This window comes from Staurois parvus, unplaced genomic scaffold (genome assembly GCF_062004578.1).
Source record: "Staurois parvus isolate SC_StPar_1 unplaced genomic scaffold, SC_StPar_1.0 ptg000287l, whole genome shotgun sequence".
NCBI classification, from domain to species: Eukaryota; Metazoa; Chordata; class Amphibia; order Anura; family Ranidae; genus Staurois; species Staurois parvus.
The window spans coordinates 26,314,951-26,337,022 of NW_028318083.1; the positions used below are offsets into that span (position 1 = coordinate 26,314,951).

The 22,072-nt window shown below is 37.8% G+C and overlaps 1 protein-coding gene across 4 annotated transcripts in view; it reads right to left on the reverse strand.

Moving 5' to 3' along the window:
* NFATC1 (nuclear factor of activated T cells 1) overlaps positions 1-22,072 on the reverse strand; it is a 255,928-nt gene that overhangs the window by 99,540 nt on the left and 134,316 nt on the right. For 3 of the 4 annotated variants that reach the window (XM_089682343.1, XM_089682347.1, XM_089682344.1), the window contains exons 7-8: positions 18,354-18,409; positions 14,700-14,832 (exon numbers count right to left, since the gene is read on the reverse strand). The exons of the other annotated variant lie outside the window; for it this stretch is intronic. In XM_089682343.1, the coding sequence (XP_089538469.1) occupies positions 14,700-14,832; positions 18,354-18,409 (189 nt within the window). The remainder of the gene's footprint in view (positions 1-14,699; positions 14,833-18,353; positions 18,410-22,072) is intronic. 4 annotated transcript variants of the gene reach the window in all.

The following is a 22,072-nucleotide window of genomic DNA, read 5'->3' on the forward strand; positions in this document are numbered from 1 at the left end:
CATTTAAAATCAGCCCCTCAGCCCCAGGGCCCTGGAGACCAGTGTATAGGCCGACTAGGTAAGTAAGGATAGCCTAGTCCTTCTACCCACTGTTGCTCATACCTGGCATTATGACCAGACTTCCTGTGTGGTCCATGTCCCATAGCAGTTGTGTGGGCTAATATAGCACGAGTCCTGCCATGGAAGAAGGTACTATAAGCCACCAGTTAGAATGAAAGTTCTGCGGTAGACAGAAAGCCAAAACACTAGGTTAGAGCCCCGTTTTTGTTACGGTTTGTGTTGCTCTTGTGCCACCTGCTCTTGCGCCAAGCACCTTAAGGTGGGTACATGATTAGCTTAATGAGACATTTTGACAACAGAATATAGATGATATCACAATATCTTCTGCAGTAGCAAATGACTTTTGATTTGGACAAACATGGCATAAATAGCAATGTACTAGCCCTCCCAGTAGATATACAGTATATAATTGTAAGATGAACCTTCAATGACCTGCAGAGAGAGGACAAATGTGACTATTATAAAGATTTACTAGGGAACTTTAAATTTTGTAATGTATGTGTGCTACAAAGTTTATGTAAACCTGTGGCCACTGGATGTATTTAAAAGTAGTACCATTGGTTCAGCACTAAAATATGGGCTATTATGACAGGCCAGGGAGTACAGGTGAAAAGAGACCTTGTACATCCATTGACTGGCTCCCAGCATGAAAGACTGCTTGTTTTTACATAGTTACTGAAGACTCAAAGATAAATTTAGGTCACAGGAAGGAAGTAGAGTGGGCGAAGTGATGACAAAGATCTGTATTTGGTATTGCTTGCCATGTCAGAAAAAGTGCATTTCACTTTTCAAATACAAATATTCAATGTTAGCTAATGGACCACAAGTTACATATTGTTTGTTTTCAAATATAAAATTTTAAGCCACAGTAACCGGAACATCAGAGATGTGGTAATACACATTATGAAGAATAGAAACTATAATTATCTATTTTGACAGTTCACCTGGTCGGTCATGTTAAGACAAATCCTGAATCCAAATCCAACAGTACTTACTGTTTACCTATTATATAGATATTAATGCATGTGTACCTCCTTAATGAAATGTTTTTTGTATTTAATCTATTACAAGTATTTTTATAGTGCTGACAATATTATACAGCACTTTACATATTGTACATTCATATCAGTCCCTGTCCTGCGGTCCCTATCTCGCCTGCATACATATGTACACATACAGTACAAGTTTTTTGCAAACTCCAAGTGGGCTTTCATGTGTTTTGCACTGAGGAGATGCATCCATCTAACCACTCTGCCATAAAGCCCACATCAGTGCTGTACTGCAGTGATAGTTGTACTTCTGGAACTTTGTTCCGTCTCCACACAGGATCATTGTGTTCTTGGTCACTTCTCTTACTAAGGCCCTTCTCCCTCAATTGCTCAGTTTGGCCGGGTGACCAGCTATTGGAAGAGTCCTGGTTGTGCCAAACTTCTTCCATTGAGAATTATGGAGGCCACTGTGCAGCAGAATGTTTTTGTATCCTTCCCCAGATCTGCACCTTGCAATAATCCTATCTCTGAGATCTGCAGGCAGTTCCTTTGACCTCATGGCTTTTGCTCTAAAACATTATGCATTGTCAGCTGTGTGGCCTTTTATAGAGCGGTGTGGCTTCCAGATCATTTCCAATCAATTAAATTTAACATAAGTGGACTCCAATCAAAGTGTAGAAACATCTCAGCAACGAACAACAGAAATGAGAGGCACTTGATCTAAATTTCAAGTGTTGTTGCAAACGATCTGAATACTTATGCTAATATGATACACAGTTTTTCCTTTTTATTAAATTTGCAAACATTTCTAAAATTCTGTTTTCACTGTCATTATGGGGTACTGAGTGTAGATTATTGAGAAAAAAAGAATTAAACAACTGTAGTATCAGGCTGCAACATAACAAAATTGAAAAAAGTGAATGGGCCTGAATACTTTATGAATACACTGTACTTGGGTCAATTTAAACAGGAGCCAATTAACCTAACAGCATGTCTTTGGAGTGTGAGGAGAAACAAGAGTACCTGTAGAAAACCCATGCAAACACGGGAAGAGCATGCACACCCCATGCATATGATGTCCTCGTTAAGATTCTAATCTAGGATAGGAGCACATACTGTACATGATAAATTATACACTAGTGACTTGCTTGTTATTTTCTGACACCATTTACTGATTCACTTCTACATCTCAGGATGGGCTCTTCTAAAGCTGCAAGGCTACATTCACACAGGTGCTACTTGCCAAAGAACATTGAGTGCTTTGAAGTCTATGGTCACATCGTGCTTTCAGCACTCTCTTATTGGGGAAATGGGGGGGCTTTTTTAAGTGAATAGCCTATTCCTATTTATCTTGAAGTTTGTAAACTTACTTTTTGAAGGTTCCCACACATTTACTTCTTTGAATTTTGTGACACATATTCATTATGCCCTGTGAGTAGGTACTGGTGTGTCACACACTTCACAGAGCCTGCCTTCTGAACTACAGAGGTCCTGATAGGAAGAGTTTTAGGAAGCAGAATCAGTACAGGAATCACTGTTTGCAGACAGCAAGGTACCACAAGATATGTAGTCCTTAGAAACTGAAAGTAAACAGCAGAAGCTGCAAAGCATTTTTTAAAGTAAACTTATATAAACTACTGTATATTGGATTATCAAAAATAACTATTGTTTGTATTGCTTTTACAATGGTGATGTAATAAAATAAGTTTATGCTGGGGCCATAGAATTTCTTTACGTTTGGTACACCTTTGAAGACCCATAGAACATAAAAGACTGTCTTTTGTTCTTTCATTTACTGTTGACTAACTCACTATCTCTGCTGGAAGTCTGTTACATTACCTACTCTTTAGGTAGAAAAATATTTTCTAAGGTTAGGTTTGAACTTTCCTCCTGCTAGTTTAAGGTCAGGTCCTCGAGTTTTTGATCTTCGCTTGTAATCATGTCCCCCCCCATGCTTCTTTCCTTAAGACTGTATTATATCCTTCATACCTTTTGCCAATTTTGTTACCTGTCTCTGGACTCATTCAATACCGGTCTCTGGTCTCTTATCAATATCTTTTTTTTTAAGTGACGTGTCCAAAACTGGACACTGTACTCTAAATGAGGTCTAGCTAAAGATCTATGTAGGAAAATCGTGACTTCCTTTCATCCTCATTGGTGATTCCTCTAGTAATGCAGACCGGAATTCAATTTGTTTACCCCTAAGCCAGGTCACACTTTTTGATAAATTTTCAATTTAAATAAGCACCCTAAATATTCTTCCTCTGTTGTTCCGATCAGCACTGTATCCACTGTCATAGGATTCTTTTTTCCTTAAGCACATTATTTTGCATTTAAAAACGTTAAACTATCCGCTGCTATACATACGTACTACTATATGTGCCTTGTCCACCAAACTTTTGGTTAAATTACTTACATACAGATTAAACAGAACAAGACCTAGTACAGAGCCTTGTGGTGTACCACTTGTGACTGTACCTCCACTCCCCATGGACTCTATTCACAACCATGCTCTGATACCTATCCTTTAGCCAACTGTATAACCAATGAACCACACAAGGGTTAGGCCCTAGTTTGTTCAACTTTTTAATGATATCATTATGTGAAAAACTGTATCAAATGCTTTGCGAAAATAAACATAGGCTACGTCCACAACACCACCCATGTCCCAAACATTTGTAATAATATCAATAAATCCAATCAGATTTGTCTGACATGATCTGCTCTCGGTAAATCCAAGCTGCTTTGAGTCTAGCAAGTTGTGTTTAAAATCATTACTGATCCTTCTTTTTAGGGTGATGTTAAATTTAATGGCCTGTAGTTACCAACTTTCTCCTTACTACTCTTCTTGTGGATAGTTATTTTATTAGCTGTCCACCAGTCATAGGGAACTACTCCTGTTCTAAGAGATTGATTAAAAAGAGTAGTTAAAAGGTCAACTATATTTAAAGTTCTCATAGAACTCTGGGATGAACACCATATTGTTTTTTTTAGCTGCTCTTACGTCTTGCAAATTTCAGCCAATCAAAATTCTCTCTGTGGGTTGTCATGTCGCTACTCTCCTGACTGACATCCTTCAATTGAAGAATTGAAGGAACCTGACAAAAAATTTGGCTGAATAGCAGTTGCATCCAATTAAACGCAGCACTGTTCAGGTGTTCTGATAGCTGCTGGGGCAGATTCATCCATCTGCACTGTATAGTATGGATGGAGGAATCTGTTGGAATTTTCTAAAACAAATCTAGGAGTGAATGGAGATCTTTACTAATCTGCCTGACAGTCTACCCAGGATGGGTAGACTTAAATGGTACCCACTGAGTTCTGCTGTTTTACATCAACCTTTTAACACATTGTTCAGGCAATTCACGGATTTCAGCATAATTTGCCCTTTTGAAATCTACAACTTTTATTTTTATATGATTTTTCAATTATTGTTCTAATTCCAAACCAAAGAAATTGCTGATTCAAAGAACACAAATTTTCTCCCATCTCAACATCAGCCAATTGATCCTCATTTGTCACTACCAGGTCAAGAATATGATGTCCTCTGGTTGGACATCTCTCTGCTCCTGCTTGTAAATGCAACTTAAAAAATTCCAGGTAATCTCTGGCATGTTGCGTTGCGCTTGGCATGTACTCAAACCTTTGCCAGAAGCTCTCACATGTCATCTGCAGTAACAAGACCTAAAAGTCATATACGGTTAATCCATACTGATTTAATGCTGGTATGTAAAAAAACCTCAAAATAATCAATGTGTTACTTTTGTTTTTAAACTCTCATGAATAATGGCAAAAGAGAAGCTTATTTCTGTGAGCAGCCTGCCTACTGACAATTAAGATGACCAGCTGATAGTTATTTACTGCCATTTCCTGAAAAGTAAACACCTAATACTCACCTTTCCCATTGCCTGTGTCACCAAATTCCTCCATGGTAAAAAGATAGTGTTGCGGAAAGCTCAAACACATTTTACAATTCTGGGTGTGTCAGTTGCAGGCATCCCCACTGTGCTCCGTTTCCATCCTCTGACCCCTAGATTACTTCAGAACACAGGGGCTCTGCAGATGTAACTACAGAATGCAGTACCTGGCATCCAATAAACCTGGAAGTGAACATTATCTCTTGATAGGATAGGTATAAGTGCTGAGTTTGCAGGGAACAGAATGTAACTTTTAAAAATAATGGCAGTCGTTTTAAGTGCTTCTGAAGGTAATGGAATAAACATAAAGAAGAAAAGCTAAAGTTATAACTACCTTCTACAAAATATTAATTGCTACAATTGCGAGAAATATCAGTGTACTGTAAAAAGATATCTTATGTTCTTACAGATAAAGAATATTCTGTAGGCAGCTTTTAGCTGACCTTCACAGACTGTACAGCAGAGAATAGTATTACAATTCTAAACCTCCCTGCCAAACATCTAAGGACATTAGTCACTAGCTGGACGTCACTCCTATAATCAGTTAGGCCAAAAAAATATCACAGCCACTTTATTACATATAGGCTTATGCTGCAGGAAATGGAGCCTCTTAATTAAAAAAGAAAAAAATTATATATATATATATATATATATATATATATAAACACACACACAGAGTACATATGTTGTATACGCACATGTATGTGATTTATATTCAAACACAAACATGAAAATACAGGTATTATATGCATATGTTTATATGTGTACATTTAACTATAAGTCCCATCTGTTTTATAAAAGTCTGTGATAAGTGCCAAAACACACAGAAGTTAAATTTAAAGTCTGCCTCTTTGTTAAACGCTGGGGCTATGAAAAATGTAATAGACTGCGGTATTGTAATATGTGGTGTAAGTCTATTGATCATAGCTGTGTAATAACTAACCAATAAATCTGCACATTCTCCCTTTATCATCACATCCAAACTGGCATCCCCAGATCATTTAAGGTGACCTCATCTCCAATTAGGTGCTGTAATTTTAGCTGTCATGAAAAATGCCTTTAACACAGCCTCCTCTGTTGAGCCATATGTCTAGGCAGCAGTGCTTGAAATAATAAGACTTACTAGTTTACTCTAATTTGGCAGCCATTATTTAAAGCCTAAGATTTCTTACACGCAGCTCACTAAGTAAGCACATGGTAACCATTTACTTGAGTGTTTTCAAGTTTTTTATAGCTGTGAGAACAGATTGGTTTTACTCCAGCATTGCAGGGGTTAAAATTAACTCAAGTATGAGATCACATGCTTCATTAGTAAAAGCTGAGAAATTGGGTGTACAGAACTACTATATCTAATAATTTCACCCACTTTATCTGTTAGGACTTTTGTTTTCTTTGACTGGCTTCTTTGCCCAAAGTAAAGGTGAAATCATATTAGACATAAAATAATAAAAGAAACCAGTTTGATAGGTCTGACATTAAATACAGTATATTTATCTAGCAATATGGTGTACATTTGATAAAAACCATCTTCAACAAATGATAACACCTTTATTACACTTTACAGTCCATAGGCAATTGAGTGAGATTGTAGGGTGGATGTGCTAGGTGACAAAATTTTGTATGTACAGAATCCTGAGATCTCCTGAGAACTCAGTGATTTCAATAATTTGCTGCTTTTTCAGCATTTATAGATTGAATGAACAATAGGGATTGTTCCCACCAAGATACATTGATGAATTAGAAAACAAAAGCTTGCACGCAGCATTTCCAAATGTTTAGACCACCTACGGTTTACGGTAATGATCACAAATGTTCTTAGGGCACCTGCAAAATGCTCAGAAACAATTACCACAAGTAATTTCAACAACCTTCCCTATGTGGATCAGTGACACAAAAAGGGGGGATTTACAAAACTGGAGAGTGCAAAATCTGATACAGCTCTGCATAGAAACCAATCAGCTTCCAAATGTTATTGTTAAAGCTTAATTGAACAAGCAGAAGTTAGAAGCTGATTGGCCACCTTACACAGCTGTACCGGATTCTGAGTGCTCCAGTTTTAGTAAATCAACCTGTTCAAACAGGCAAGCTATCTAGAATGAAAATTGTAAGCTCTTGGCAACAGAGCAGAACAGGCCAAATTTGTCACCAATGTTCCAAACACCCTTAACACTTTTATACAATCCATTCATGCCGAATCTTCTCTCCTACAAACACTGGTTATTTTATAATTATCCTACATGTGTTACACTAACAGTGGGCTCTGTAGTCTCAGCCTCCTTTGCTTGCCAACTTTGTTAAAGCGGAACTACACCAAAAGAATTCATTTTTAATATTCAAAGCAAATTCACCATCTATCCATGTCTCGGTGTTTTTTTTTCTGAGAAATCACTTTGAAAATCACCCCCTAGTATTTCTGGCCATGGCCATCATGAGTAAGGGCAGATGATTCATGTTGCATTTACTTTCTGAAATCCATCTGTCCTTAGCTCACGCATGCAGATAGGCGGGTGTACCTAAGTGAAGCTGTAGACTCCCGGGATGCATGATATAATTTGCCTAGGCCTGGAAATGAGGAAGTATCTGAAGAAATGTAAAAAAAAAAGTAAAGTAGAAAAAAAAACAAGTAAAAGTAATACACTTTACTATCTATTTACTTATGCTACTATCAGCATAAGCATTAAAAATTGTCAATGTTGATTGACAGAGTGAAGTTCCACTTTAAAAAATTATTGAAAACCACAACTGCCATACTCTGCCAGGCATATGAACTTTAGCACACCTATAACACTACTTCCAATAAATCTGTTGATACATATATAATACAAAATAACTTCTGAGTTATAAACCAAAACTAAGTTTAACTACAATCTGATACCGTAGGCACCTGCCTATAAAGTATTGTTATAAAAAAATAAAGGAAACAGATTTTTTTCTATGCAGCTATACAGTAAAATGAAATCATGTGATCACAGTTTACCTTAAATAAAACATAAACAGGAATAAATTTAATCTCCAGATATGTAGCCATTCATATGCTAGTTTTTATTTGTTTGCCAAAAAGAAATAGATTGTTGCACCCCATCTCAGTAAACAAGAGCTGTTCACTTATACAACAATCCGTAAGAGAACAACTTCTGACTTCAAGCCAGTTTCTTGAGAAATCATTTCAAAATAAAATTTTGAAAATAAAGCCATGAAGACTTCTTGGACAAATCTCTTACTGCAGTTGGATATATAACATGCTCATATTCTTCCAAGACTGAAAATATGGCGAGGCAGACTGTTCAGGAGGTTGGTGTAGCACATTAATGGTTATTTTGCCACCAATGGACATAACATTTTAGCTTTTTTTTATTCTGCTAAAACTATGACAAATATGACAAATGTATTTGTTAAAATAACACTATATTACTTTATCATTTTTATCCCTGCATCAACCTACATCCTACAAGATCACATCAAATTTTATATCACTCTCCAATCTCTTCAAATTATGCCACCCTTGATCTATTTCACCTTTCACAAATCTGTAACTGGTGATAAATGCAATGCATATTATAGACAAATATGCACAAAATATAATTTAACGGTTATTCCTTAACACAGAAATTCACTGCATCTGAGCACCACAAATATTTAAAGCAAACTCACCATTCATCCATGTCTCCATTCTTTATTTTGCAAAGGAATCACATTGAAAAACATCCCCTAGCATTTCTGGCCATGGCCATCTTGAGTAAGGGCAGATGATTTATGTGGAATTTACTTCCTGGAATCCATCTGCCCTTACCTCATGCATACAGGTAGGAGGGTTTGATTAGCTAAGAAAACCCCTCCTGCAGACTCCTGGGATGTAGGACATCATTTTCCTAGGCATGGAAACCAGGAAATAACTAAAGAAATTTTAAAAAAAAGTTTAAAACAAGTAAATAAATTATACCTTCCTATCTATTTACTAATGCAAGCAGCATAAGGATTAAAAATAGTCATTGTTGACTGAGAGAGTAAAGTTCCGCTTCTTCTTCTGCTGCTTCTAAATATGAGTTTAGGAGTTTTTGGCATTTTTTTTTTGCAAAGCCCCTGAACTCAATAGACGCCTATGTGTCCATGCACTCATAGGCTTTTATCAGAGTTTAGCAGCAGCAGAGTTCAAGGGGCAGTCTCCTTCTCCTGAACGCAGTAGAATCACATTCAGGAGAGGAACGCTTTGGCCAAAAAACACCAAACGCAGCAAAAACATGCCTAAGCATTAGCTGCGTTTAGCGATTGGTTGTTTATTTATTTCAATGACTTGTACTCTGGTCAATGAAAAAGAATACATGTCCAAGCGCTAAACGCAGTTAAACACGGTACCGCGTTTACACACACTTCAGCTGCGTTTAGTGTTTTTCTGCTGCCAGTAGTGTTAACATCTATGGCAGTTCCAGTGTACATGCAGCCTATGACCAAAAAACAAGGGGATTTGTACAGTTATCCAGTTGCAACAAAACAAAATTCTCCTTTTACTGAGCTGACTTTAGCTAGATATAGTCTGCTTTGTCTTATGGTTGTATTGGCAGAACATTTCATACATGTCCCTATGAATGGGCAGCCAGAATGCATGTTGCCCTAGTTCAGTGTTAGGTGCTCCTGGCTGTTTCTGGAGGTAGGAGATCATGCAGAAAAGTCGCACGAAGGCAGAACAAGACCTGACAGTGCTGGAATGGCCCATCTCTCATTCCATAGTTTTTCTTACTTCGTGTGTGTGAAGAAAAAAAGTAGGGGAGAAAAGGATTGTAGGTAAATTATAATGTATTATAATATTTGACATGCTGTCAAATTTCTTAACTACTTCAATTTTATAGCCAGGCAATAGACAGCAGAATATATTTCTCAAATGCAGAATGACAAGTAAAAAGTACCAAAATACCCATGAAAAGTCAAAGGAGGTTAGTCCTACAATTTTATTCGGCAAGGCAGCAAGCAAACACAGTTTAAATGCAGTATGACTTTGTACAGCAAATCCAAAGCATAAAACAAACAAAACATCTGCTCATCTGAGCAACTAACTATTCTAAAGTCAGTTCCTGACTAACAGGGTGCTCCCTTATGGGTTCCCCAAAACAGACAGCTCATGTACCTTTTCATTGTCTAGTCATTTTGCAGGCTCTCAGAGCAAAAAGTGAGAGAAAAAGATGAGCGTTAGTTCACATATGATAAAGGCCTGTGGACAGCTGAGATTAATTTACTGAGGTCTGCCTAACTGGTAAGATGTGAACCTGGGAATGCAAGGTTTATCCCCTCAAAAGCTCTACAAAGTCTCTGTGCTTCAGGACCCAGATCAGAACTTATTAAGATCTGAAAAAACAAAAAGGTTTGTTATTGCCATATCAGTCACAAACTCTGGAGCCCCTCATTATGTGTAGGTGGGAAACCTAGGTGACACATATACACCATCTGCAAACCTGCCTCACAGTGCATACCAATTTATATATCAATTTTATAATAAATGGAAACAAGCTGTGGAAACATTTTAGGGAAATTCTAGTAAAAAAAAATATACAAAACGCACTTATTTCCACAGATCTTATAGCAAATATATGCTATATGGTGAAGGGAAATAAGCCCGTCTCTTTTTCTGAAGCATACCTAAACGACTCTCTAAACAATAAGAAAGAAAGGCAATTAAACACAGAAATAAATATTTATCTCATTTCTCATTAATGTGTTTGTCCTCTTACTTTAACCAGGAAAAAATATTTCCACCTCACCCCCTTATTCTTTACCATTTGGATTGCTCCATCTGTAAAACACAAATGTGACCTACATACGTGTTCCCCTCCATCAACCCACCACATGCCCACATGCTATGTACATTCAGTATATGATTGAGCAAACAACTCCATACATTAAGTGCAAAGCAACCCACAAACCCTGTTCTGCTCTGAGACAGAATATATGGGGCCTCCCTTTTACACACAGCAGTGCTCTTTTCCTTTCAACCATTTCTCCTGTTTTTTTTCCAAATCAGTTGCACACATTACACAGTACATACTTTCCTCAGATCTGTGATACTCCTGTACCGCCCAACCAGATAAAGCTGCCTTGAATACTGGATAGGGCCCATAAACAATGCCCCTCGCCTTCACCCCCCCCCCTCCTTTTTCCCTAGTGCACTGAAAGTTCCCAGAAACAATCCCCTGTTACATTACAGATACTGTACAATACTTATGAACCTTCTTCAAAATGATGATACAGTCTCTGAATAAATTGCATGTTTTTGCTTATTTCCTTTTTTTTTTGCACCTCTGCTAGTTTATTGTTTTGAGCTTTTCCTTTCCCCAGATGAAAATCCAAAGACTATGTTTCAGTACTGAATGCATTATGGGTCATCGGAAAATGGGCACCATACAGAGATTGACCCAACAGCTTTAATGCAAAAGATTAAGAGTTCAGTATCGGTCTAAACCAACTAGCTGAGAGGGATTGCATCTGCATGCTGAAGAAAGAGAAAGAATAAAACAAAGATGCCATTAGTATGATTGTCCTAAACTCTTGTACTGCTTTGGAATAATGTTTATGCAAGGACTTGCTGCCTTTTCTAAAGATGCCAAGGTGTTGCCCTCTCTGGCCAGTCCCTACTCTACTCTGCAAAACACGTACTTGTTTCTAGCATGCCTCAGTGGAGATAGTGCCAATATGTGGAAAACATACATACTGTAGTTGAAGGAGAGCTACAGACTCGCACTAAGCAACAGAAATGAGATATGTCTGTGCTCAAATCAGAATATATAATGTATTTTATAATAATGTATTTTTTTTTTTATTTGAGCACAGACATATCTTATTTCTCTTTCTGCTATATGAATCTGTCGCAAGTTGCGCCATTTGTTGCACAGAGGAAAGACAGATTTCTAATGAGTATCTACAACTCTCTTTTTGAATTTCAGGGATTGTGTCTCCTCCATTCTAATTTTTCTGATTATCAGTTAGATCATAATATTAGTCCTGCTGCACTGAGACACCAGCCTGATTGATTTTTCAACATGCAAGACAGAGATACAGAAAGAAGTTGTGTCCAGTCACCCAGTATAGGCATGGGGAATAAAATGACAACTTATATGAGAATACAAGTGGTAAAAACACAATGAAAATGATGATTATTTTCCTCACTTGAAACCAGTCGACCAACTTATAGACTTGTATTGTAGGAAAAAGCAGTAACTAGCAACCACTGTGTAGTACTGCACAGCAGAAGGCAAGGCATGTCTATAAAATGAGCAAGTATGCCCATGTGTACATACATCATTATACATTATACAAGGAATGTTTTAAAGTGCTTTTACTGCTTAATCAGAATATATAAATACTTTAGTGTGCATAGTCTGGGAACAGGGTCACTTTACTCTAAGGCTTACATATATTCTGCAACCCCATTCCACCAGTCTAAAGCTAAAAAAATTGAATATAAAACTAGCGATATACCATCTTGTAAATTAACCATTTGATTATGCTAAAATATAAAATTCTTTGATGCAGTGAAGCAGGAAATGCAGGCTGCAAATGTACTACATGAAAAATAACTATAGATTTCACATGGCATGAATCCTGCTATTAATTATATACAGTATATGTATATATTGCATTATCCACACTGTATATATGGATTGTCTAGTTTTCATAATATAAAATAAACCAATAATCATCCGCTTCTGGTTAACAATATATAATTCAATAAATGAAGCACCAAGAAGATAAAGGGCAGATTTTGTTAACCACTAGGTTTTAAAAGGCCTTTTAAAAAGACTGCATTTAATAATCTCTTGATTGTATATACACAAGCCACGTAAAGACATTTTTTAATGGAATATCCTATTTATTAAGAAAAAACAAACTTATGTACAGTGCATATATACAGTGCAATATTGGTTTTACAAACATAATAACAAATATTATTACTGTGAATAATTTGTAAATTTAATTTTAATTTAATAAAATATAAATTGATAATGAAACGTATGACACAGAAATATACATTATAAGGAGTAACAGCCATGGACATGTAGGGGGTTGCAGCAGGGATTCACCACGACTCTGCCAACCTCCAAGCAGTACAGTCATTTTAATGCCCAGAATGCAAAGCAAACAATTAACAAACAATGAGACTGTAACTGGACATACCAAATGGTATTAGTCTTGTAATCTAAGAAAAAAATCACATGAATGCAGCCTAAGAAAAAAACTAGAAAAAAAACTCAACTCAAACAAAGTGCATGCTCGCCAATATTTATCAGCTGCAAATGAGCTGCCAAATCTGTAGGTTGGATATGTGCAGCATGATTGTCAGGGCCCTCAATTTGGTCAAAACCTGTTTTTATGGTCCCATTTATATGCACAATATATTCTATTGAGAAAAAAGGAGTGATTGAGAGTTGGGTTCAAGAAAAATGAGGCCCTGAGTTTTGTTTACCAAAGTGTTTGAAGCACAAACTCTTCTTCTTGTTCAAAGTAACCAGTCACATGTCCTTGGATTCTTTCCACTATATTGTTGAGAATCTGACTGGTTGCTGTGCTTTAGAAGATTAGTTTTTATGAAGTGCATTTTAAAGATCTGAATCAAAGAGACAAACGGTTCTGAAACTGAATGTACTGCCTCACATCTATCAGCATAACCATTTCATAGGGATATATCTTACCAGACATATAATAAAACACACATACAATATGGATTATAAACTAATCAATAGGAAAGTAACAAAGAATGCACTTTAAGTAGGTGCCAAGAAAATATGTTCAGTTTACCAATAAAAATGCTTATTTTAATCTTACACAGATTACATAATCTCAATAAAAACTCACAGGAATATTTTACAATAAAATGCAATCAAAGAGAAAAAGGTTTGTATATAAGTGGTTTATGTCTATATGATATATTCAATTACATGGCCTAAACAATCCACCCATGCTTTCAATGAGAAAATCTTTGCATACTGCATTAATCAATACACTGTATTATGTACCAGTTTAATAACACCGTCGATTATATAGTTTGCTTCCATACAGGATGCATTGATAACTTTATGGTGTGAACAAATAACTAGCTTTAAACTTATTATTGCTACACCTCTGCCCTAGAATGGCCTGTCAAAAAGGCTCTTTGTTCATCCATAGCCAAACCCATAACAGCAGCTGTTTTATGGTTCTAGGTTCGGCTATGTCTCTGCCAAAACAGTGGGTGAGTCCTTTATTCCTATCCCCACCCATCTCTCCTGGCCTGCCCTTAATGAGAAGAAAAATGCAATCTTTCAAGGCATATATTTTGCTACATGTAATTAAATTCAAACTAAAGACTCCTTGAAAAATGCAGACATATGTGTACGTACAATATAAAATGAATGTTGTCACCTGACATGTTGCAGGTTGGCTTGCTGCAGTTCTGAGATCTGAGCTCTCAAGGAACGAGGCCAGTCAAAAAGCTGAGCTGCCTGAACTCATGTGTGTTTTTGGAATCAAATAGGATGTTTGTGAAAGGGAAGGTCAGGTAGTATGCTTTTCAGATTAGGCAGAACAAAACAAGCAGTTCTTTTCTAGTGAGACTGCAACTCTCCCTCTTACACCCACAGGAGTGTTAGAAAAAATGTGGAGCCTTAAGTTTTTTCACACAACATTACACTGTACTTTTCTGTGCTTTAACAAAACTGCAAACACCCAGCTTGAGAAACATAAGAAACATTTTTATGAGTCATTATGTTACCATTGGCTGGTAGATAGGTGAATTGCTGGTACTGGCTTCTTTTCCTCTTCCCGTTACAGACGTAAAAATTGACTTGAACTGGGCTGGATATTCTCTGATTGCGAAACGGTGGGATCTCCACAACTAGCGAATTCTGCAACATAAGTTAATAAAAAATGTACATTTTGTCCTGTTGATACCTATTTTAAACCTATGATTGTAGAACTTTAGCTGGTTCTGTATCCTTGTTAGTACTGTATAAGCTGTATTTATTACATACACTTGACTTAACACAGAATGTAGTGCACTCTGTGGTGAGGCTGCTATATAGTTTCAAGAGAAACAGTCCTTCTTGAGATGACATATAACAAAAGTGATCCCATTATGAATTTTAGTAAATTGGAGCAAACCATTACAAAACCTTTAGTGCACTAATCCCTATACTATCAGTCATAATTCTTTGTAGAAATGGAACCAAATACAGTAATGCACATCTTACACAATTTGCACAAATATTAATCAATTTCTAATTTTAAAAATGTCAATAAACAAAACACCTCTGTGATTAAGCTGTGGGAGAGGCAGCCATTCTATGATTCTAGTTTTAGGGTTTTGAAAAATAAGATTTTGACATTCCTGTAAAAATCCTTTTCTAGAAGTATAGTACAGGACACAGGATTATTAGTCTTTACCATGGATTATATGCAGCTACCTTCAGGTTATTGGACACTGGCAAAAAGGCTACAGGAACATCCCCTTTACAACCCCTCCCTCTCCCAGTTAGCCCCAGTTTTATAGCAAGTGACAGGGAGATTGTAAAGAACACAGGGCAGAGACCTGTGTCCTGTACCATATTTTAAGAGGATTTTACAGGTGAGCCAAAAATAATATTTTATTAATCAGGACAGGGTTCTTAATTCTTTACCATGGGCCAGAAAATGGTGCAAAATTTGAAATTGTCAGCTCTCCTGCTCCATGGCTGAGAAACCACATTTAACAGTGTTATAGAGTACTCCCCTAACCCAAACAGGGGATCAGAACCAGTACACTATGATCAGATTAAAAGGGCAGTAGGTATCCAAAGGGGTCTTCAGAGACTTGGCTCTACCAGTTGATAGACTATGGTTCTGGACCTGTATTGCACCCTGGGGCTAACTCATTGAGATGCATGTTGTGCTAAGGTGAACACCCATGCAGGATCCAGTGCCAAGAGCAGCATCACAGGCCAGCCTTGTATCTTCTTTCTTTCAGGCACCATCCTGGTACAATTTCCCAAAGCTCAGCCAAGGAGCCAACTGATCCAAAATGCTGCACATGGTAGCCACGGAGCCTATGGTGCAACTACAGCTTGAGAGAAGAATCTTGCAGAAAAAAAGCCCAGCAAAAAGTAGTAAAAAGGGGAAGTAACTTATTCTCGGGAGATAGACTGTCCATCACGTATGGACTCTTGCACCAGCATACAGAGGCTAGTTGGGAGTGGGAGGGGTTATAAAGGGGAAGTCCCTCCAGTGTCCAATCCCCTGCCAGTATCCAATGACAGGAATGTAGCTTCCTATAACCCATGAGCCTATAACCCAATCACCTGGGGATAGCTGCTTATAACCCATGGGTAATACTAACTTTCCTGTGTCTTGTACTGTACTACTGAGAAATGTTTTTTTTCAAGTCTTTGTTCTGGAATTAGTATGTCCCACTTAGGTCCAGGAAAACCTTGATTCCATGAGATACTCTTCACAGCTACAGTGCATCCAGAAAGTATTCAAAGAGCTTAACTTTTGCCATATTTTGTTACGTTAAAGCCTTATTCCAAAATGGATTGAAATAATTTTTTTCCTCAACATTCTACAAACAATACCCCACAATGATAACGTGAAAGAAGTTCATTTTGAAATATTTGCAATTTATTAAAAAAAACCACATGTACATAATTATTCACAGCCTTTGCCATGACACTCAAAATTGAGCTTTGGTACATCCTGTTCCCACTGATCATCCTTGAGATGTCTCCACAACTTGATTTGAGTCCACCTGTGGGAAATTCAGTTGATTGGACATGATTAGGAAAGGCATAAACCTGTCTATATAAGGTCCCATAGTTAACAGTGCATGTCAGAGCACAAACCAAGCCATGAAGTCCAAGGAATTGTCTGTAGACCTCCGAAACAGGATTGTATCAGGGCACAGATCTAAAGAAGGGTACAGAAAATTTTCTGCAGCATTGAAGGCCTCAATGAGCACAGTGGTCTCCATCATCTGTAAATGGAAGAAATTTGGAACCACCAGGAGTCTTCCTAGAGCGGGCCGCCCGGGCAAAATGAGCAATCGAGAGAGAAGGGCCTTAGCCAGGGATGTAACCAAGCACCTGATGGTCACTCTGAAAGAGCTCCAGCATTTCTCTGTGGAGAGAGGAGAACCTTCCAGAAGAACAACCATCTCTCCAGCACTCCACCAATCAGGTCTGTATGGTAGAGTGGCCAGACGGAAGCCACTCCTCAGTAAAAGGCAATGGCAGCCTGCCTGGAGTTTGCCGAAAGGCATCTGAGGGACTCTCAGACCATGAGAAACAAGACTCTCTGGTCTGATGAAATAAAGATTGAACTCTTTGACCTGAATGCCAAGCGTCATGTCCGGAGGAAACCAGGCACCGCTCACCACCTGGCCAATACCATCCCTACAGTGAAGCATGGTGGAGGCAGCATCATGCTATGGGGATGTTTTTCAGCGGCAGAAACTGGCAGACTAGTCAGGATTGAAGGAAAGATGAATGCAGCAATGTAGAGAGAGATCCATAGTGAAAACCTGTTCCAGAGCGCTCTGGACCTTAGACTGGGGTGACGGTTCATCTTTCAACAGGACAATGACCCTAAGCACACAGCCCACATAACAAAGGAGTGGCTATGGGCCAACTCTGTGAATGTACTGGAGTGTTCCAGCCAGAGCCCAGACTTTAACCCGATTGAACATCTCTGGAGAGATCTGAAAATGGCTGTGCACTGATGCTCCCCATTCAACCTGATGGAGCTTGAGAGGTACTGCAAAGAATGGGAGAAATTGCCCAGAAATATGTGTGCCAAACCTGTAGCATCATACTCAAAACGACTTGAGGCTGTAATTGGTGCTAAAAGTGCTTCAACAAAGTATTGAGCAAAGGCTGTGAATACATGTACATGTGGTTATTTTAATTTTAATTAAATTGCAAAAATTTCAAAGCAAACTTCTTTCACGTTGTCATTATGAATGTAATCCATTTTGGAATAAGGCTGTAACATAACAAAATGTGGCAAAAGTTAACGGCTGTGAATACTTTCTGGATGCACTGTATTTTGCTTTGAGACAGAGACCCATGGTTAATACTAACTTTCCTGTGTCCTATACTGTACTATTGAGAAATGTTTTTTTTCAAGTCTTTGTTCTGGAATTAGTATGTCCCACTAAAGTTCAGGAAAACCCTGATTCCATGAGGTACTCTTCTCACAGCTATTTTGCTTTGAGACAGAGACCCTTGAGATAAATGTCAAATTATTTTTCATACAGTTCAGGAAACTGGTACCTGATCGAAAACCGGGTACCATGCACGTTGCTGTCTTATTCAGTGAGGGAAATAGAACAAAAGAACTCAACAGAAAATAAAAAAAAGCCATATGTAAGTTTTATTTCTGCTGTAACCATACTTACTGGCTTGTACATTTCTTTATCTGTCTTTGCTTCCATTTCCCATACATGATGTCCATCTACAACAAAATAAACACAAAGGGGATTTTTTACAGTAAGTACGTAAAATGCCTATCCTTTACTTACCAGACACCAAAAGATAAGTACCATAGGTTAATTAAAAGGGCTTGTCTCAAAAATGAGTTGATAATTAAAAAACAATATTATCAAGCAGGCCATCATAGCTGGCACATAGCTACTATTGCCAATTATATGGTAACCCATAAACCTTTAGCCTCAGGTTACGCATAGACTTCAGAGGATAATCAGACACGCTGGCAAAATTTAACTGCCAGCAGGGCACCAAATCTTCAGACGGCTGTAAAGATCTCTATAAACTTGCAAGGTCAGCTCTACCGAGAATGGTGCAGGCAGATGAAGAACAGTTGTAATTGATATAGGCTTTCTAACTTGCCCATTGGATGTAGCCCTCGAGAACGTTTAGTGAACTTACCCTATTCAGTCCTCTCACTAATGCTTGCCATACACACTAACAGAGTTTTACATTCATGCCAAAGAGCATGGATGAATGAGTTACCTCTTTCGGCAGAAGTATTCAAACAGCAGCAGCACCTGTGGCTATCTGAATACCTGAGCAGTGAGTGCATCTGATAGGATACAGTCGCTGTTCAGTGGAAAATCTTTCAGTTGAAATGTGTTAAGCCAGGTGGTTGCAGCATATATGGCCAGCTTATAAATGTTTGTAATAATTCCACAGAGATCATCATTTTCATATAAGTCCCATACTACCCCTCCATGCGCTTGCATACCCTGAACTCCACTAATTTTAATGGAAAGCCTATTCACATCCCATCAACCTGGTGAGACTGGCCTTTGTTTGAAGTGAAAGGAGTTTGGGCCCCACAGGTCCAGGGGACACAGCGGTGGACTGGAAGGATTTTTAGGCAAAGCTGTGTGTGTCAAAAAGGCCGCACGGAGAAGATCTTCCCAGCATTACAGGCTAGGTATACTACATTACAAAACTGCAGGGAGAGGGTAAGGGGCCCAAAAAGGATTTATGGACTAGAAGCACACTTATGCTTTGACTCTGCAGCACTGACTTAAAACTAAAACTGAAGTAAAATTTAAGTCATATTTTGGGTGGACTGACTCTTTAAAAAAATAACGCTGTTAATAACATTAAAATAATATTTTGTATACAGGCTGATCATGTTTGTGAATGCAGGAAACATGTTTTAGAGGACCTTTTTAATGAGACTCACACTCACTTTAAGACAGTGGTAATTTGACATACAAGAGATCAGATGTCAGATCACTGCAAAGCAACCCCCTCCTGAATATGTATGTCAGCACACAGGCTAGGCAATGCAAATATTAGTTATTTTGAACTTGACCACACAGCCTTTTGCATGTTTAAAGAAAAAAAAATGCCTATCTTAGAGCTCTTAGTGAAAGCCCTTTTTGTTCTTCAGCCAGTCTCACGCCCCATGCATACAGACGTTTCAAATACAGAGCAACCTGATTTATTACAAATGTCTGAAATAATCATATTTTGTGTACAGAAGTCTCTTTGTGCAAGAAATCTGTTTCAAACAGAACTCAGGTATTTGTGTTAGCTTAAAAACATCAGGGTCGTTTGCATTCTCAGGCAAATCGATTTGCAGTTCTCAGCTTAGAGCGACTGGCCATACAGTGATGAAGTGCGGGCTTTTCATTTTTCTTCTGTTACACTCCTACGTTGCTGAAATCTCAACGCTATAAAAAAAAAATCAATAGATTTTGCAGTGGTTGGGGGAAAAGTGTATGTGATGCCAGCATTCAAATCTTCCTAGCAGTAGTTTATACTAGGTCTGCCAGAGCTAAACAGAAGAAAACTTTAAGGGCTTCTGGGGATCACTGCTCAAATTTATATACCAGATGTCTGTGTGTGCATATTTTTTTAATCATTGGCAAAATAGGCTTTCTTCTTTCAAGCTAGGATCTGTTTGACTTTCTGCTACATTGGAAGCTGAATATAAGTTGCCCCATTATGTATAGCTGCTGTGAAATCCACCTATTAAAGAAAACCTACAATGCTATTAGAGAAACACAGAGGTAGTCATTGCTGGCTTCTCCTTCTGAAAATGTCAGCTGTCTTGCTGTCCATCATGATCCACGGTCTTTAATATTTTGGAGTACCACACCAAATTAGTATGAAATCTGTAGTTATAATTTTTCTGATCCACGTGCTTGTTTAGGTCTAAAAACTCAAGAGAGTACTCAAGCCATGAGGTCTGTGATAAAGCCAGACTTGCATGAAAGATGGATCAAAAGCATTTTGGGAATTATACTGCTGAGAATTCTCAATAGAGACTGACCATTACTATGTCGAAATAAGATATCAAGCTTCCCTGGTGTATTCTGTATAGTATACAACAAACAAGTAATTTGGTAATCCAGCTGAAATAGGACTGCACCTTTGCTATGGCTCTATAGAAGGTGGCGGGAGTTTCAAACTGCTGTTGGAAAATTTCACAACTGAACTCCATATGGAATGATTCATCCCACCAAAGCATATCAGTTTGAGGTGGAATTCACCTACAATTCTATGCTAAGCATAAAATCTCCTTCTTGGGTTTTAACATTGTTACTTGGTATTTAAATATTTTGTTGTTTATCCCTAATCACCAAGTTATACTTTAAACAGTTAATTATTCTTGTACAATGATTAAAATAATATACATTTTTAGCTTTAGATTTTGCCATCTTAAGCCATATAAATAAGACTTGAAATTTCTTTATCTGTTACTAATAATTTTTCTTAGCTCTACTCCTCAACGCCAATGATTTCAAAGCTCATCTAATCATGGAAATAGCTCTATTAGAAAAAAAAATCTATATTTCTATCCTATAATCCATAGCATTATGAAAAAATTCTGTTTAGTCTTTTGTCAATCTTCTGGAAGCCAACAAAAAATAGTTTTAGTTTCTATAAGGAATTCTTCTGAGAATATCCAGACCCTTGCAGTTATAAAACGAGTACTCTACTCATTAAGAAGTAGTGACATTTCATTTAAGAAAAACACAGGGAGCAGGAGCTGCAATGATACAGACGTAGAAGAGAGGAAAAAAAGTAGACAATTCCTCATATTACGTCTAGGGAACCAACAGGGAAATCTCAACGCCTATGAGCTGGGAGCAAGTCCAGGAGGGAAACCTTAGACCACTACGTCAGCCCCTTACAGTAAACATGTTTTGCTGAATTGCACACAAATGCTGAAAAAGGGGACTAGAGCAGTTTGTGGGGGCCCATTTACGAAAATGACCCTACTGAACAGTGAAAGCATTTTATTTCATTGCCTGTGTATATTTTGCAGCCCACAATCTCAGCGGGATAACCTCTCTTACTAACACATGCCTGAAGACACATAAGCCACAGAAGTTTCCATTGTATGCTTGCCACATCTGTTCTATGAGGGAGGAGCATTTCTTGGTTACTGAAGTCTGGATTCGGCACAGAAGCTGTGACTTCAAGTTGTGCTTTAATTTGGTATGAATTTTCTCCAAAAGAAAAACAGTCTAACAATTTTAAATAAAATAGTGAACATTCAGATTCCAAGTGAAAATGATTAAAAAATGTATTATTTTGCAAGTTTTGTTTATTGAAAGGACAATCAGTATTTCACAGTTCAGCACAAAACAGATAAAGAGTGTACAAACTGTGGGTCAGGTTAAGACCCCAA